Consider the following 17757-nt stretch of genomic DNA (forward strand, 5'->3'; position numbering starts at 1 on the left):
CCTCTGTGCACTGGACAGAAGAGTAGCTACCGCCCTCACCAGGTATTGCGAGGTTTAACCCTTTAGGGCCAGGGGCACAAGGTGGGGAAGGGAGGGTCAAACATGTCACCCGCCTGTCACTCGTCATGCCAGGTACCAGGACAAGCTCGCTGCTGCCCCCTGGAGTGCACCCACCCAGCCGCTTCACCTCGGCTGCCCTCCTCAGCGCAGGCAGCCCCGCCGTGCAGGGGCCGCTCACGCGCCTCGCCTGTCGGCCTGCGACAGCTCTGCTGGGAGACGCTCCCCGACGGGTTGACAAGAAGTGTCAGCCGGGTGATATGTGATACCAGGCGCCGGGGTGGCATGCCAGGCGAGGGCACTCGGGGAGAAACCGTGCGGGAGAAGGACCCTAGGAGCTGAACCCACCGGGCTTTTTTCCACAGGGTTTGCTATGCCAGCCATTGGGCATGCATGTCGTCAGGGGGCCCTGGGGGCACGTGCACAAGACCTAGCACAAGGAGATCCGGATCCCTGAACGGGCCGGACTCCCTACACCGGCCCCCTGGGGCGGCCAGGCAGTGCCACGCTGTAGCCACCAGGGATGGTTCAGAGCTAGGTCTAGTGGAAACAGAGTCAGGCCCTGATCCCGCAGCCCCCCCGCTCTCCGACGCCAATGGAAGGGAGGGCTGGCGGCTTGGGCCCACGGGCGTTATTGATCCGGAGACTCAGAGCAGGCAAACAGCTGGGGGAAAGGGCCCTTGCACCGTGCCTCTCATCGTCTCTCTCCCACTAAGGACCAGTTCAGACCAAGGCTCCTGGGCCACCTCAGGGGCAAGAGAAGCATTCAGCTGCCAAGTCATTCGCCTCGCAGCTCTAGCCAAACCACATCCTGCATGGGGCGGGGCAGGATTCTCCCCCCTCCCCCGGGTTGCGCAGAAACACGTCCGTCCATGCTGACGGGCACTCACTGGTCATCACCGACTTTCTTCACCCAGGCCATGTCCCGCTCCGACTGACTGGTCGCCAGGTCCTAGGGAACATCAGACAACCCCTCCATTACCATCAGCAGGGGGCCGGGGCGGTTCTCATTCCGGTCCCGGTGGATTTCCCAGTCTCCCCAGCTGGTAACCCCGTCATCCCCTCTCTCCCCTGTATTGCTCTCTCAGGATAGACCGAGAGCCACACCCCCTATCAAGCCGCCACATGTAATCCCTTCCCCGGGAGAGGCACAGCTGGGGTCAGCTGCAGGGGTTGGACCAAGGGCTTCTAGCCCCAGAGAACTGGTGTCTGGCATTTGAGCGACAGGACTTGGCCGGCTAGCAGAGGGCGGTGGCAGGCTATCATCTGTGGATCAGCCACAGAAAGGGCACAGCCATCTCCCCCAGTGTCTGCAGCCTAGGTAAGCGCCAGCAGAGCAAACCTTGCACAAATCCTAACGGCCCCAGAGACGGGATCCCGGGGGCACGAAGCCAAGTGCCAGCCCCCTGCCAGAGGGATCGGGCAGAGCCAATAATCCCTGCGCGCTTGGAGATCTCAGTTCCGGTCAACAGGCAGCTGCCCCCTCTGCTAGGGAAAGAGACCAGGACCGGGCTCGGGTCTCTGTCCGTCACCCGGCCCAAGGGGATGCTCCGGAGTGACAGCAGTGGGGCCGAGAGCGGGACCCGCCCCTGCCTGAGCTCTCAGCTTGGGGGGGGGGGGGAGGGGCACAGGTTTGCCACCATCCCTGGGAGCTCCCGGCAAACGGAAGCCCCGATTCCAAATGCCAGCAAGGCCCCAGTACAGGACCGGGCCTCTGCTCTTTCACAAGGCCTGATCCTGCAAGGAGTCCGGGGCACGACCGGGCCCAGACGAACCCCCGCGGCGGCCCGACTGCCCCCTCACCTGCGCCCGGGTCTCCTGGAGCTGCTTCAGCTCGGACTGCAGCCTCTCGCACTCTGCCTTCAGCTGCTCCTCCCGGCGCTGCGAGCTCTGGGCTTCGTGCCGGGTCTCCTCCAGCTCGGCCTCCAGCCTGTGCACCTCCAGCTCGCTGGGCTGCTCCAGGCTGCGGGAGCTCTGCCAGCTCATCGAGCGATCCAGCACTGGCGGGGGGAGATGGGATAATGCCGGTGAAGGGAGGCGCTGGGGGGAGGCAGACCCACCCCAATTGGCACAGCCTGGCTCTCTCTACCTGCCTCCCTCCCGCCACCGTCCCTCTCCCCAGGGGAGGTCAGAACACAAAAGCCTTATCGGGGTCAGCCCCACAGAAAGAAGCGAACAACCGGCCCTGTCTCTGTAACAAACCAAAGCAAGAACTGCCCAGGGAACAGAAGCCACGTACAAACGGGCCCTCCAGTCTGCAGCTAGGAGCAAACCAGGACCCTGCACCTCCAAGGCACTGCCTGCTGCCTCTAGAGATGGTAGCCAGGCCCCTCTCCTAGCCGGGGCTGGCCATTAGGAGGAGACGTGACCAGATACACTAAGCCGCCCCATGTCTGTGTTACACGTGGCCCCAGGCAGCCCCGGCACATTCCCAATAAGAAGAACCTGCCGGAGAGCTCTGGCTTGACAGCCCCAGAGCCTGATCCCTCGCTGGGGTAAACCAGCGTCAGTCCACTGGAGCCAAGGGGCCAGATCCCCAGCGGGCGTCAATCGATCCAGCCCCACGGACAGCAACGCCTGAGCTGAGGAACTGGCCAGCAGCCCACGTCTGGTGCCCGGACACTCAAGGTGGCAGCTTCCTCTTTGGTTTTCAATGATCCCTTCCTTTAATTATATTTAACGGCAGGTTTCACGCGCGCCCCAATGACTCGGTAATTAGCCGCCGTGATTCGAGTATCTTTATTCCGCTGCAGCTCATCCCGTACGTGCCTGTGCCAGACGGATGAGGCTGGCGGCTGGGGCTCTCAGGGGTGAAGAGGTCACAGGGGGTGGCCGGGGTTCCCTTTTCTATGGCAGGGGGATCATTCGAGTCTTGGGCACCTTTAACACGAGTCAAGCCACAAGCAGCATGGGGTGGATCAGCCATTCTCCCGCCACCACCAAAGACCCCTTGGCACTCGTTAGTGAAACCACCACTAGGAGAAGCAGCTGGTGATCAAAGAGCCGGTGGGTTTGCTTTGCGGTCTGCTCTTACGCCAGCGCACAGAGGGATGGGGTCCAGGCCCGGAACCGGGAGGCCCGAGCTCGGTTCCCCCCCATCCATCCGGTGACTCTGGAGAAGAACAGTGTCTCGCTCCCAGAGCGTGGCACAGCTTGGCCAGCGTCCCCAGAGCTACCCTCCCGCTCGGAGATCCAGGTGCTCTCAGAGTGCCGACGGCTGTTACTTCACCGGGAGCTAGCCCCCAGTTGTGAACAGCTGGCCTGTGCCATCTCCCTCACTAAAGCCATGGAAACAGACTCGGTCGGTGAGTCTGAAACGGGCCATTAACCGGGCTTGTGGCAGACTTCAGAAACAGAAGCGACAAACGGAGGGGTTCCAGTGCCCTCTGCTGGCCGGAACGGGGACCCTGCGTGGTTTGATCCCCGTCCCTTCGAGCGGCCCAGCAAACCGGGAGCTGTGCCAAAGAGCTGTTCTTTTCAGCAGAGTGACAGAAATATATCAAAAGCATCAACAGCCCACAGTACTCTGCAAGCTAACAGGCCGGACTCAGAACCGCCCCTGAATAGGTCCATCAATGGCTATTAGCCAGGATGGGCAGGGATGATGTCCCTGGCCTCTGGTTGCCAGAACCTGGGAATGAGCGACAGAGGATGGATCACTTGATGAGTCCCTGTTCTGTTCATTCCCTCTGGTAGTAGCCACTGTGGGAAGACAGGATACTGGGCGAGATGGACCTTTGGTCTGACCCAGTCTGGCCGTTCTTATGTAGGGTATAATTCCACGGCCTGTGTTGTGCGGGAGGTCAGATTAGCCCAGCGGCTCTCAACCTATTTACCAACGTGGGCTGTATATGCAGCTCTCGATGTGTTATGTGAGCCGCATCCACACAATATATATACTACCTATATGGCCCTGAGGATGTCACATGGGCCGCAGCTGTGTGCTGATTGGGCCACGAGCAGCCCGTGGGCCTTGGGTTGAGAACCACTCATAATGATGCCTTTTGGTGCTAAAATCTAGAAACCCTATAAAATATTCATTGGGCTAAAGAACACCTCATAGCGGGACTCCATTCTGGGGGCTGCGCTGAGGAGGGAGAGGGCAGCGCACTCCAACTATTCTCTGCTTCCCAGGGCCCGTACAGCACCATGCAAAGCAAAGAGTAAGTTAGAGCAACCCACAGGCTGCTCTAAACACCAATGACTGGGTGGGCCCACGACTGCCCCAGAATGCAGTGAGCAGAAAAATGGCCTTAAGGAGCTGGGAATCAGGGCCAGCGAGGGCATAAGCCCCCATGTAGTACAAGTCCCTCTACAACGGCCAACCTTAGGCAGGGTCCACGCTGGGGAAGACCAAACGTCTTCCCAGGGCAGAAACGAAAGACTCACCATGTGTCAGGCCAGGGCTGCCGTGGAGCGACAGGTATTGGACCTCCTGGTTCTGCAGCTGGGAGTTGAGGTTCTGGAAGGAGTTACCATCTCTCTGTCGCAGCTGCTGCTCCAGGCTCCGGATCCGATTCAGATGGGTCTCCACCAAAGCTCTCTGGGGAGGAGGGGGAAGAAGGGGGGTGCAGAAAGAGAGGGTGAAGGGCAGAGATCTGTGCTGCAAATATATCCCCCCCTCTCTACACACACAACCCTTTGCACACCACGCGGTTTGGGGGCCCTTCCCGGCCCCATGTGGTGCACGGGGCTGTACAATCTGAACTTACACACCAGAGCCCGAGAGCTAATCCTATGGCCACGACTGTGGCTGACACACCAGGGATTGAACCAAGGACCTCCTGAACTAAAACCAGGAGCCGTTACAGCTTGAGCGAAAGCTCTGCAGCTGGCCTGGGTACCAGGCTCTGATCCCCCGCAGATCAGTACCCGTAACGCGCACTCACCCGGCGGTTACACAAACACCTAGGAGAGTCAGTAGCTGAAATACACCCAGCGTGGGGGGCAGATTTTCAAATTACAATAGGAGTCGGGTGCTTAACTCCCTTAGACACTTCAGAAAAATCCCACCTTAGGTACATCCCAGCAATGGACAATCAACTGCAGCAAAAGCCACCCGCTCAATCGTCACACCTGAGTGCTGCATAAACCACAGTCCCCGTCTCTCTCTCTTGTGCTGTTTGTCCCACCCACACAGACACATCCGCACCCCAAAAACAACACTCAGCTGGACTCTCTTTGCCTGATCTTTTGAATTCCTGGATGGCCTTGGGTGCGCCTTTGTCTTGGAGACGGCTTTTGTTTCTTACATTCCACCAAAACGAAGGGTGGTTGTTAAACTAATGAACGTATGTTAAACTAGGTTTTTACCTAGCCCACATAACAACAATAAGGCTAAAAGCACTCGGGAGGACAGAACGAGACCTCGACAAGCCGGAGAATTGGTCTGAAATGAACCAGATGAAATTCAATAAAGACAAGTGCAAAGTACATAGGACCGGGGGAGGAGGGGGGGGGAATCAAATCTCATTTGATCGAACAACTGGCTAGGTGTTCGTGCTGCTGAGAAGGATCTGGGGGTTACGGTGAATCACAAACGGCGTATGAGTCAGCAGTGGGATGCAGTTGTCAAAAAGGCGAATATCATTCTGGGGCGTGTTAACAAGGGGGTCAGACATGAGGCTTGATCGATACTAGGAAGTTAGGTTGGTGTAACTACATCGTTGGTGGAGGCAGAGCTAGATTGATGGGAGAATTCTGGCTATTGCCACACACGGAGGTCAACGGGAGAAGAAATCCCATCAGCACGGGCAGCGTCTTTGGTGAAGCGCTGCGGCATTTTAAGTGTAGACGACAAGCCCTAAGACCTGGGAGGGGTTTATCACGCTCTGCTCGGCACTGGACGTGGACAAACTGGAGAGAATCCAGAGGAGAGCAACGGAAATGATCAAAGGTTTAGAAAACCCGACCCAGGGGGAAAAAAGTTTTAAAAAACCTGGGTGTGTTTAGCCTTGAGAAAAGCAGACTGAGGGGCGGGACCTGAGAACAGTCTGCAATATAGGTACAGGCTGTCACAAAGAGGACTGCGACCGACTATTCTGCCCGCCATAGGCGCCGACTCCGTGGGTGCTCCGGGGTTGGAGCACCCCCAGAAAAAAATTGGTGGGTGCTCACCAACAGCTCCCCGCCCCCCCCTGCTCCAGCTTATCTCCGCCTTCTCCGCGAGCGCGCCGCCGCGTCCTGCTTCTCCCCCCTCCCTCCCAGCGCTTGTGCCACAAAACAGCTGATTCGCGGGTCAGGGAGGGAGGGGGGAGGAGGGGGAACGTGGCGCGCTGGGGGAAGAGGCGGGGATTTGGGGAAGGGATCCAATAGGGGCAGGGAAGGGGCGGAGTTAGGGCGGGGACTTTGGGGGATGGGGTTGGAATGGGGGTGGGGCCAGGAGCGGGGAAAGGGGTTGGGGGGCGCAGGCACCCACCAGCGCCGGAGAAAGTTGGCGCCTATGGTGCCCACGGAAGGTAAGAGAAGAAGTAATGGGCTTAACCCGCAGCAAGAGAGATGTAGGTTCTATATTAGGAAAACTTTCTAACTCTCAGGGTAGTTACGCTCTAGGTTTCCGACGGAGGGTTTGGATTCTAAATACCCCTGTGGATCTGGGCCCAAGGGACTAGCCGTGGAAGCGTTTTCGCAGTCTTCATGCAGCTCTGCGAGCCCCGCGAGGCCGGGGAACAGCTGGAAGCAAAGAGGAGCTGCTGCCCGAGGGAGCCGAGAGCACTTCCAAAGTGAAGGAGAAGTGATAAGACACATTAATAAAAGTCACGTTCAAAGCCGCACTGCAGCGGGCTCGGATTCAGGCATTAACCGAGGTAAGTAATCGAGTTATACTGCCTGATGCATGAATTCAGCCATTAGAATAATTGTGTCTTGGAGCACTCTGCATTCCCCTAGCACAGAGCTCAAACGAGCAAAGGGACAGTACAGCGGGTCGGGATCATCAGCCCCACTTGACAGATGCATGGAGAGGAGAAGCGATTTGCCCAGCAACGGTGAGTCAGCGGCAGACCTGGAAATAGAACCCAGGAGTCCTGGGAATAGAATCCTGACACTGGTTCCCTGCAAACAGGCCCAGAGCCACAAAAGGCATTTAGGCACCTAAACTTCCATGAAGTTAGGGGCCGAAATACCTTTGGGGATCTGGGCCATACTCCCTGTGAGGGCCAGGAATCCTGTCTCTCAGTCCCCTGTTCCAGCCACCAGAGAGACTCCAAGATCAAAGGACAGAACAAACTATCTGATACCTTATGCCGCCTCCTATTACCACAGCATCTAAGTGCTTCAGTCTTTAATGCACTTGTCCTCACAACAGCGCTGTTACTCCACTGCACAGACACAAAGAGATTAAGGGTCTTGCCCAAGGGACGTCTGTGGCAGAGCAGGGAATCAAACTTCTAAGTCCCAGGCCAGCCCCTTAGCCCCCTGACCACCCTTCCTTTTCCTAGCTACCTGCCTCCCACCAAAGGGTTATTCAATCTGGTTTCCTCTGGCCTATTTTTGAGTGGTCGAAGACTATCCCAGGCCGGGAGTTCGCGGCGCACGCAGGGCCCTGGCTGGAACCTACCATCTCCCCCAGCTCCGACTCCAAATCGGCCTTCTCCACGCACAGCTTCTCATACACCTGGATCATCTCGTCCAGCTGCTCCTCCCTCTCTTTGCTCTTCTGCAGCTGGAAAGAAGCAAAGGGGGCTGTTTGCAGGGAGCCGAGAGACACGCCGCATCTATGGACACCCGCTAACGGTACTAAAGGCAGAGAGCCGAGCCCCTCTGCCGTGGGGTCCTCGGATGCTTGAGCAGCGGGGGAGACGCTGATCCTGCTCCAGCCAGAGAGAAGTGGACATAGGCACGCTGATAGCAGATAATAAATAGCTTCCCTTTCCCCAGCCCCTTTAAGCCACAGTGCTTTACAAGCGTTATCTATGTAGAGACCGCCTCTGAAATGCAGCCACCTCTGGGGTGCAACACAGCAGCTGTTTCACAGCACCCAGCAATGTTTCCGGCAGGAAGAGAAGGAAAACGCCATGCCTGGCTTAAATGGCTCGGGAAGGGGCTTTTTGGTTGGCCAAGTGTAATTACCGGAGCTGGAATTCGGCCAGGATGCCAGGCTTAACCCCGCTGCATCTGAGAATCCTCCTCCATAGGGGCCTGTAGATCCTTCTGTCCCAACGGTTGAGAAATTGTCTCTATCGGGCTCTGCAAATCCCCACACACACAATCACTGGAGCTGAGAATCCCCCTCTATCGGGCCCTCCGAACCCCTTTAAAGCCGCAGACACACATACACCTCTGCAGCGCAGGGCCTGGCTAGCTCCATCTCCCTGACCTTGCCACGACCCTGATCTTTCCAGCTAGGAACCAACGGGCCCGGGCAAGGCAGCTGCGAGGTGCCAAGCCCCCTAAGCCACCCACCTCATGCTGGAATTGATTCAGTTGCTGCTGGAGGCTGGCCTTCTCGCTCTTCAGCAGGGAGCACTCGTGGGTGTCGTAGACCGAGAAGAGGCGCTCCTCCCCGAACTCGCTGATCACTGGGTACTGCAGCCACAGGGCGAAAGCAGACACGGGCATCAAGGAACCCGCCGACAGCAGCACGGGGTGCCCCAACTCAGCAGCCCCGGCACCTCCCCAGGAGCCCGGGGGCTGCCCCCCAGCTGGCATCCAATGGAGCAAGTCACAGGCCGGCCCGGGAGAACAGCGCTCCGCTCGGCTTGGTTTAGAGGGACTCCCAGAGCTCCACGGATGTGGCTGTCTCAGGGCGGGACCCGCGAGCGGCCTTCTGCTCAGGCCAGCGCCGAGCACAACAGAGACACGCTCTGGTTAATCATCGTTGTGCTAGAGACACAGGAAACGGCACGCCCAGCGGTGTATAATCCCGGGGACAAGCCCAGAGCTGCACACTGCGTATACAACCCACAGAAACGCGTGTGAGCCCAGAAACACCCCTGCCCTGCCCCGGGGTGTCTAATCAAATCTACAACCCCAGAGGTGCTGCCCACGAAGCTGTAAACAGGCATACAATCCCAGAGCTGCACGCCCGGCTGTGTATTACTGTGTGCGTGATCCCGCGCCTCACTGCGACAGCTGCTATTACAGTTATCCCGGATTCCTGGCACCTGTCCCAGCGGTTCCATTCGCCTGGCCGGGGTCAGGTCCGCCCTGGATCTGGCTGCGTGGGAGGGTGGGGGGAGGAGCGGACGCTCGCCCTCTCGCGCCTCACCTTGATCTCGTACATCTTCAGCCTCCTCTTGAGGGTGGAGTTCTCCCTCTCCAGGCTGGTCAGGCGGTTTTTGATGTCGTCGTAGGCCGTGATGAGGGCGAAGTGAGAGGCCGAGCACATCTCACTGGAGAGGTCCGTGTTGGGGCTGTCCAGCCACTCCTCATCCTGGCACAGGGCCTCCTGGGTGAGGATGCTGATGTCATCCTCAAACATGGAGTCCATCGCACGGCTCGGGACGGGCCTTCAGCGGGAATCGCCAGGGCACAGCGACTCCTGACTGCAAAAGAATGACGGGGCCAGGGTGAAAAGAGGAAGCAAGGCCTAGTGGTTAATCATCAGTGCTCCAGTAGCACCTAGAGACCCTGTCATCTCCCCGCGGCAGCTGAGCAACATACAAACGCACAATGAGATGGTCCTGGCCCCAGAGTGCTTGCAACCCCCAGAAGCTGACCAAGGAAACATTATTCCCATTTTACAGGTGGGGGAACTGAGGCGCAGAGAGACTTGCCTCAAATCACCCAGGGAGTCTGCAGCAGAGGCAGGAATCAAACCCAAATCTCTCAAGTCCTGGCCCAGCCCCAAGAACAAAGCACTCAGACGAGCCACTTAACCACAGCATTAGCCCCGGGGGAGAGACACCTGTGGTTGCTGGTGGATGGTGTCTGCGATTTTTTTTTAAGCAGACCAGGAAATGGGCAGTGAGGGGGGCCCATCTCATACTGGCAGGGAAACCGGCTTGTGTTTATTAATGAACTGCCATTTAAAAAAAAAAAATACCCAAAGCCCCCTGTCCTGGAACACAAGCGAAATCCGGGACACCCAGGCCTCCATTCTTCTGAGCACGGGAGGCGGATAAATAACAAACCCAGGTAATGGTGGAATTAAAAGGTCTCAGCGCGGTGATACCTCTGCCAATAGAACGGCTAAAAAGGGGAGGGAGCCTGGAAGAGGGACCAGATCTATCTAAATACCCCCCCCCGCACCCCCACCCAAACACACTAAAAGATGGGAGATGGGGACATGACACAGCGATGCCAACTGCACAGTGAGTCACCGTGGCAAAGGGGGCGGATGAAGACAGACTCCAGCGAGCAAACTTTGTGCTGGCTTTAGCACCTTCCAGCCGAGAGGATGAAAGCAATTTTAAGTCATCGCTCAGACCTGATCATAATGAATAGCTAGGCCTTCTCCTCGGTAGATCTCAAAGCACTACACAGGGATTTTGTCCCGGTATCACTATGTCAGTTAGGGGCGAGGTTTGTTTGTTTTTTATGGCTACAGTTATCCCAGTACAATTTCTAGCGTGGATGCAGTTATCCTGGTTAAAAAGATGCCTTATACAAGCTACACCAGGACAAGCACATGGATACCAGTAAACCTGCAGCCACTCTGGGAGGGGGATGCAGGATTTTAACTACACCGGTATAGTCAAAGCGACGCTGCTCGTGTGTAGACAAGATCTGAGCACCAGGATCCCCGTGGTATAGATAGATAGATACTACAGCAGTGAATTCAGACAGGAGGCTGCGAGAACTGAAGCTGGCACCAAGCCGTGCCCAATGTCGCACGAGGCTCTCACAGCACGGGGGGGGGGATGCGTGACGTGTCAGCCAGCGGGGGCGAGCTGAAGGCAGTCTGAATTGGTGTTATTTACGTGCTGAGTGGGCCAAAGGAAGATGTAAATTACAGCAGCGTAAAACTCCTCTCTGATTTGGGGCCGAGGGGGATTAAGTGACTTTCTCAAGGTCCCACGGGAAGTCTGTGGCTGAACCAGAAATAGATCCCTGTCCCTATGTCTCCCAGGCTGGCGCCTTAGCCACAAGGCTCCCTGTCCTCCCTAGAAATTCAAGGCAGGAATCCAACTCGCCCTATAGAAAGACACGCTCATCACCAAGAGCGCAGCCAGCGCCTCCTGATTCCTGGCACCAACATCCCCATCCCCATGGCTAACTTGCCATGTGCCGCAGACCTGCATTATACCTGCAGAGGGGGCGGGGGCACCCTCTTTTCTTCAGGTCACCAGTTCGAATCCAGCCCGGATCAGTAGGGCCTGAAGTTCCGGCCCAGCTGTTTATGGAACTAGGTGAATGAGACGGGGGCTGCAACCCAGAGCTTTAATAGACAGGTGCCTCTGACACAACTGGCACCAGCTGACCCCCTTGTTGGCAGCCTCAGGAAAGGAACGGGCCGTTAAGACTCATCTCTCACCGCCATGCGGGTCCCTCCAGGGAAAGGGCCAGGGTATGTGGGAATGTCTCTCTTCCACGCATAACTAACAGTGACACGAGGGATTAAGGCACTGATCTAGCATGCAGGAGACCTGGGATCAGTTCCCAGCTCTGCCACAGCCTCCCTGCATGACCTTGGGCAAGTCACTTAGACCCCCCATGCCTCAGTTTCCTCCTCTGTAAAATGGGGGAGAATAACTCTGAGTAGATGTCTATGCAGCCTGACGGGCAGGGTTATTAGAGCAGGGTGGGCTAGGCGTCAGGAAAGGTGGGCTCATCTAGCCCGAGCTCCACAACGTGACCTCAGGGGAGTCACACGTCCCCTCCCACTCTTTATCTGCTTAACTTGTCAGAGTAGACCTGGTTTTGTACTATGCGTATGTACAGGGCCCAGCGCCCAACCCGCTCTTGGGAGGGGCTTTAAGGCCCCCTTCAAACAGCTGTTTCCCAAAGATCTTTCTGTGGCTTGTGCCAGGGGACGGCTATAGTGCCACTCTCTTTGCTGAGGGAATTAGTATTTAAAAGCATTCAATTAAATAAAGCCTACAAAGAGCATGACATCATCACAACGTCAAACCCAGCCCAGAGGGCAAACGAACAAAGCCAACCAACCACAGAAAACACACTATGAACCAACGTAGGGGTTCCCAGACCCAGCCTCACAACCCCCCAGATGCCCCCCGCCCCCCTCCCCCACTTCCCCAAAACTCAGGGGAAAGGCAGAGGACTTGCCTTCACTGCTAAGTTAACAGTGAAGGTATAACTCAGGGGTCGGCAGCCTTTCAGCAGTGGTGTGCCGAGTCTTCATTTATTCACTCTGATTTAAGGTTTCGCGGGCAGTCATACATTTTAACGTTTTTAGAAGGTCTCTTTCTATAAGTCTATAATATATAACTAAACTGTTGTTGTATGTAAAGTACATGCAGTTTTTAAAATGTTTAAGAAGCTTTGTTTAAAATTAAATTAAAATGCAGAGTCCCCCGGACCGGTGGCCAGGACCCGGGCAGTGAGAGTGCTACTGAAAATCAGCTCACGTGCCATAGGTTGCCTACCCCTGTTATAACTCAAGCCCCATTCACACACAAACCCTTCCACTCAAATGCATGCTGCTTGTAACTGGAGTGGGGCCAGTCCCCTCGGCTGCTGCCCCAGACTCTCTGCAGCGAATGCCGGCTAGCGCACGGGTTCTCCCAACACATTTTTCGGTGACCTCAGAGCACGGCCATCAACTCTTGCTGGTGGCCACTCTGACAATTTTTCCTGAAATACTTAAGTAACTTTAGGAAAAACAGACAAATATGCACATATACACGTCCAAATCATTATAATTTATTTACGGAGAGGGTGGGGTTTTTTTTTGCAGACTCAATGATAAAAATAATGTACAGTTGTTTCTATTCTTTACTGGACCTAAACAGAACAAACACAAATAAGGTGCTTTGCACCTTCTTGTCTTTTGTTGTGGTGGTGGTTTCATTTGCTTTTTGGTTGCTTTTTTTTTAAAAAAAAACTTGCTAGCTAGTAAGTCTGCTGTTGCGAAAAGTAATGTTTGTTAATATCACTTTTCACAGCAGACTTACTGGGAGGCTGTGAAAAGTGATATTAACAAATAGACTGAGCTCAATTTTCACAGCAGACTTACTCAGCCCTGGCAAACCAGAATTAAGCCCTGGATGGGGAGGTGAGTAGGGAGACAGGGGGGCCAGGGAGGATGGATAGGGAGCCGGGAAGGCAGTGGGGGCCAGGGATGATACGGCGGGGGGGGGGGGGTAGGGGTGAGCCAAGGGCCGGCATCCACAGTCTGTGTCCAGGGCCAGAGCCCAGAACCCCATGACCAGAGCCTGCTGCCTGTCACTCCAGGGCTGAAGCCTGAAGCCAGAGCCTCACCCCACCCAGGGAGGTGGGGAACTCACTGGCTGCCAGCTTCTCTGATATTTGTGTCTCCAGAGGGGGGCAGGGGAGGGGCCACTGCTTTCCCCTTTCCCCTCCCCTGCCCCAGTCACTGGCCAGGTGGCTGTGGCCACAAGAAATGCCCCCAGTGGCCGCATGCAGCCACAGTAGCTGCATTCAAGAAACACAGGGCTAGCGCCATCTGAGCACTGCCCATCCTCCAACGCCTGCTCACCATTTTCCCCACGCGCCCAGAAAGGACAGACAAGTTGTCCCACACGTCCCCGGGAAAGAATCCCTCCTCCAGCGCTAAGAGCTGTGGGATGTGCCCCAGAAATCTATGGGATACGGATGGCATTATGGGATGGAGAAAATTGCACGATGGGAACTTGACTCCTTGCTTCCAGGCATCCCTGCACGACTCATTTCTACCCCACAATGCATTGCGAACACGGCCCAAAGGGCACTGCCTGGGATGGCAGCCCGTGGCACACCGGGTTAGCTACCCGCAGTGCGCCGCACTTTGCGTCGACGCAAGCACTCCGGGCAGGCAGACGCACGCAGCCAAGCGGGCAGGCGCCCAAGCAATGTACTAACAGCGGCGGCTGGATGCCGAGGTAACTGGCGTCGACCAAAGCCTGGAGTGCGGACATGGCCTTCGCGAGCGCAGCTCGAACGCGGGGAGTTAACTCCGTGGTGAAGACAGGCCTTGAGAGTCAGGGGACCTGACCTGCCATGTGAATTCAGACACTCAGTTCTCTTCGTTAAACCTCGCTGATCCCTCCCTTTGCCTGTCTAGATTGCGAGCTCTCTGGGGCAGGGACTGTCTCTCACGCCGTGTTATTAACGAGAGAGGTCCCAAGCGAGCCCCATTGTGCCCGGCGCTGTATATGTCCAGAGGAGAACACCGGGCTTGCCAGCAATCTGAACAGAGCACGTGGGATCATACAAAGCATTAACGCCACCGGCACGAGAGGGGGAGGGGTTTGCTCCAGGTGAGCGGCAGACGCGGGAACAGGACCCAGGGCTGTCGAGTCCCGGTGCTGCGTTCTAACCACTGCACCGCACTGTCTCTGTAAGACCTCGCCCTCGCTGTCGAGGTCTGTATGTGCGACTGTAATACAAACAAGACAGAATCAGAGCCGACAGGCCGAATGACATTAAAAAAAAGGGGGTTGAAACAAGCCCATGAGATTGATTCCAAGCCCTTTTGACTCAAAATCCCTCCATCCACAATTGACGTTAATTGAGATTTTCATAATCCTGGGTTCCATTTCAAGCGGCACAGCTATTAAAATCTTATGACTGCTCCACCACCGCCTCTCACAGCCCCGCCCCCCCCCCCCCCACTGGCGCCGGCCCAGCACCGATAAGAGGGCCAAAGGGCATCGCTGGGAACTGCAGGCCATTGCAGGAAAGGACAGCGCAAGCCGAGCCGGGCTGGAATAGCCGGTCACAGAGCAGGCGCTGGGGTTACAGAAAAAGCCATTACATTACACCCGCTGGGACAAGGAAGGCTAAAAGAGAAGGCAACCTCGGGCACTACATGACCTTTACACGCTCCCGTAACACTTGTCTGTTCGGATGCTGTATTTACAGAGAGGACATAAAGCCAGCACAACACACAGCCTGTTAGGGGAGCAGGCATTAAGGGCGTTAGTAATAAACCCTGACATTTATACCAGACCCTGGGAAGAGTAATTAATCCTGAGACCACTGCCATGAGGTCCTGGGAATGGAGGGGTTGTTCGAGCTGTTTTCCAGCTGGGGAAACTGAGGCACGGGAGGGTTCGAGCCTAGCTTGTCCAAGAGTGGCCACAGATCCCCAGCGCCTCCATCCTTGAGGAGCCTGACTTTTGGAGGGCGCTGAGTGACGGTTGCTCTAGCCAATGGGATCTGTAGGGGTTTGAAAGCCAAGGCCCCCTTCAGGCATCTCAAGTTGGGCTCCCTAAAAATTGGAAGCGCCCAGAAATCACCAGCCACCTGAAACGTGGCTGTTAGTCACAAAGAGAATGTGTGTCAAAGCCAGGAAGAGACCCTAGAGCCCGGACTCCCAATCGCCTGTTCTATTAGGGCCTCCTTCCCTTCCAGAGCTGGCATGAGAAGCCAGGGGCCCCCAAGTCCCATTCCCCTCCTCTGACCACTATCCCACACTTCCTCCAACACCAGATTCTTCCCTCTCCCTCCGTCCACATTTCCAGATCTAAATCTCCCCTTCTGTGCCACCCGGGCCACATGCTGGCCTGACTCTCTGCCGGCACAGGGAGCAGTGGGCGATGAATCAACGGTCTGCAAGAAATCGCTAGGAGACACCGGGCACCCTTCAGAACGGTTCACTCACCGTTCCGGAGTCCTTCATTTTTCAGTTATTTGTTCTGGCTCGTGCCCAATCTGAGGTGGCACATTTGTTGAGTTCGCCATGTCGCAGGTTAATTCCTTAAGAGGCCTGAGCTTACCCCACAGGACTGGGCACAACAGACCGCAGAGAGGCGGGTATTAGAACTTGCAGTTGTCCTAACCCAAGCTGAACTGGAAACCCTTATATGTGAGATTTGCTTGAGACAAGCAAAGGCAGCACCGCCCAGGGAACAGGATTCCTGGGTTCTACTGCTTCTAAGCGGGGGGCTGGTTCGAGTGGTTACAACAGAATGGACTGGGAAACAGGACTCCTGGGTTCCATTCCTGGATCTGGAAAGGGATTTGGGTCTAGTGGTTAGAGCAGGACTGCTGGGTCCTACTCCCCACTCTGTCATGGACTCACTGTGTGATCACTTTGCCGTTCCGTGCCCCAGTTTCCCCCTCCGCACAATGTGGATAATGAAACACACTCAACAATGCACCGCGTGTGTGCTGAGCGTCCTCGGGGCTTGTGCACTCTCCAGCAATCCCCTGCCTTCTCCAGCAGCCCTGTATGATTGACCAGAGAGTCTGCAGCAGGTAGGGTGACCAGATGTCCCGATTTTATAGGGACAGTCCCGATTTTTGGGTCTTTTTCTTATATAGGCTCCTATTACCCCCCAGCCCCGTCCCGATTTTTCACACTTGCTGTCTGGTCACCCTAGCAGCAGCGTCGGATAAATCAAAACATTGAGACATTCACTGAATCCAACAGGAAAGCAAATAATGCAATCACTACAGCTTCCCCGGTTATTGCATGCCATTTATTTTACACGGCCTCTACGTTTTTTATCGTCGGTCTGCTGCAGAACTTTGCAGTTAAAATGCATCACTGCCTTGCAGGAGTTCTTGGCATGGGTGAAGTTGTGGATTTTAGAAGCTGGGGAGGGGACAGGTGAGGTTTTTGGCACCTGGAAAGGTGTGGGTGGCAACCTGCGATCAACAGTAGTAAGTATACTCATTGGCAATTAAACAGTTAACAAAAGTTTAATAGCTGACACTGATCGTGCCATCATTGGGTTTCAGAGTTAACCACCACCTGATATGAACAAGGCAGTTCACCTCTCCTGTGTTATGGTTTCAGGCTGTCTGCGGACTCTGCGGGGGAGGGACAGGAACTTGAATCCCCACCCCCCAGAAATACCTGAACTGGTGCCACTGACGAGCATGATTGTATCAGTTACATCTGGGTGATGAACTTTGCAACCATAAGGCCTAGAAACTTTTTTTTTTTCCCCACATGAGCGAACAAGAAGCCAAACATTCCCCAGCTGCAGAATCACGGCGCACCTGGGCCTCAAAAGCAGATAGGCAAGTAACCCGTAGGAGCAATTCCCAGCACAAACGCACAATCCCAAACACCCAGCAGGGGCCAGACTCCTTGGCCAAAATTCCCCAATAGTTTATCATACCCTGCCCATCCCCATGGTCTTCAGTTCTCTCCCACAGGAGACAATCAATCCTATCGGAACCAGCGGGAGTTCCTCCTGTTCCAAGGGGAGACAGCGGGCCTCCGCTGTGCAGCGTGACGGCTGGCTGGTACATTTCAAGCGGCACCAAACACAGCTCTGGTTTGCAGATCGCTCAGGGGGACAACAAGAGCTAGAGGGACCAAGCACCATCCTCGGTGCCTGGCTTCGCTGCCTACACCCAGCTGTCTCCTATTAAGTGCTGGCACCGATACGGACATTTGACAGCCCCCACATCACAATGGGACCATCCCGGATAACAACAGCTTCCCAGGCCCTGTAGTTTAAACACCAGGGGAAGATGATTCAAGAGTTACCCCCTGTAATAGCGTACCTCCCCCAGCCCCTACAAAAAGACAGCTGCGGCAGTGCCCTCCCCCCCCCGGCTGATCTGAATCTCTTTCCTGCCCTGAACTTCTTGGTTACTCAGCGGTGATGGGAAAGATTCCTCCCTTAATTGCTTTTTATTTCCCTTGGCTGCTTTCTCTTTCACTTTGTGTCTGAACCA

General features: G+C 55.8%; 1 protein-coding gene across 2 annotated transcripts in view; it reads right to left on the reverse strand.

Moving 5' to 3' along the window:
* Nucleotides 1-17757, reverse strand: part of TBKBP1 (TBK1 binding protein 1) — a 56264-nt gene that overhangs the window by 35497 nt on the left and 3010 nt on the right. The window contains exons 2-7 of one of the 2 annotated variants that reach the window (XM_054014707.1): nt 9266-9542; nt 8461-8583; nt 7616-7720; nt 4447-4600; nt 1861-2057; nt 948-1009 (exon numbers count right to left, since the gene is read on the reverse strand). In XM_054014707.1, coding sequence (XP_053870682.1) covers nt 948-1009; nt 1861-2057; nt 4447-4600; nt 7616-7720; nt 8461-8583; nt 9266-9487 — 863 coding nt within the window. In that variant the 5' untranslated portion in view covers nt 9488-9542. The remainder of the gene's footprint in view (nt 1-947; nt 1010-1860; nt 2058-4446; nt 4601-7615; nt 7721-8460; nt 8584-9265; nt 9543-17757) is intronic. The other variant, XM_054014708.1, reaches the window with a different exon arrangement.

This window comes from Malaclemys terrapin, chromosome 25 (genome assembly GCF_027887155.1).
Source record: "Malaclemys terrapin pileata isolate rMalTer1 chromosome 25, rMalTer1.hap1, whole genome shotgun sequence".
NCBI classification, from domain to species: Eukaryota; Metazoa; Chordata; order Testudines; family Emydidae; genus Malaclemys; species Malaclemys terrapin.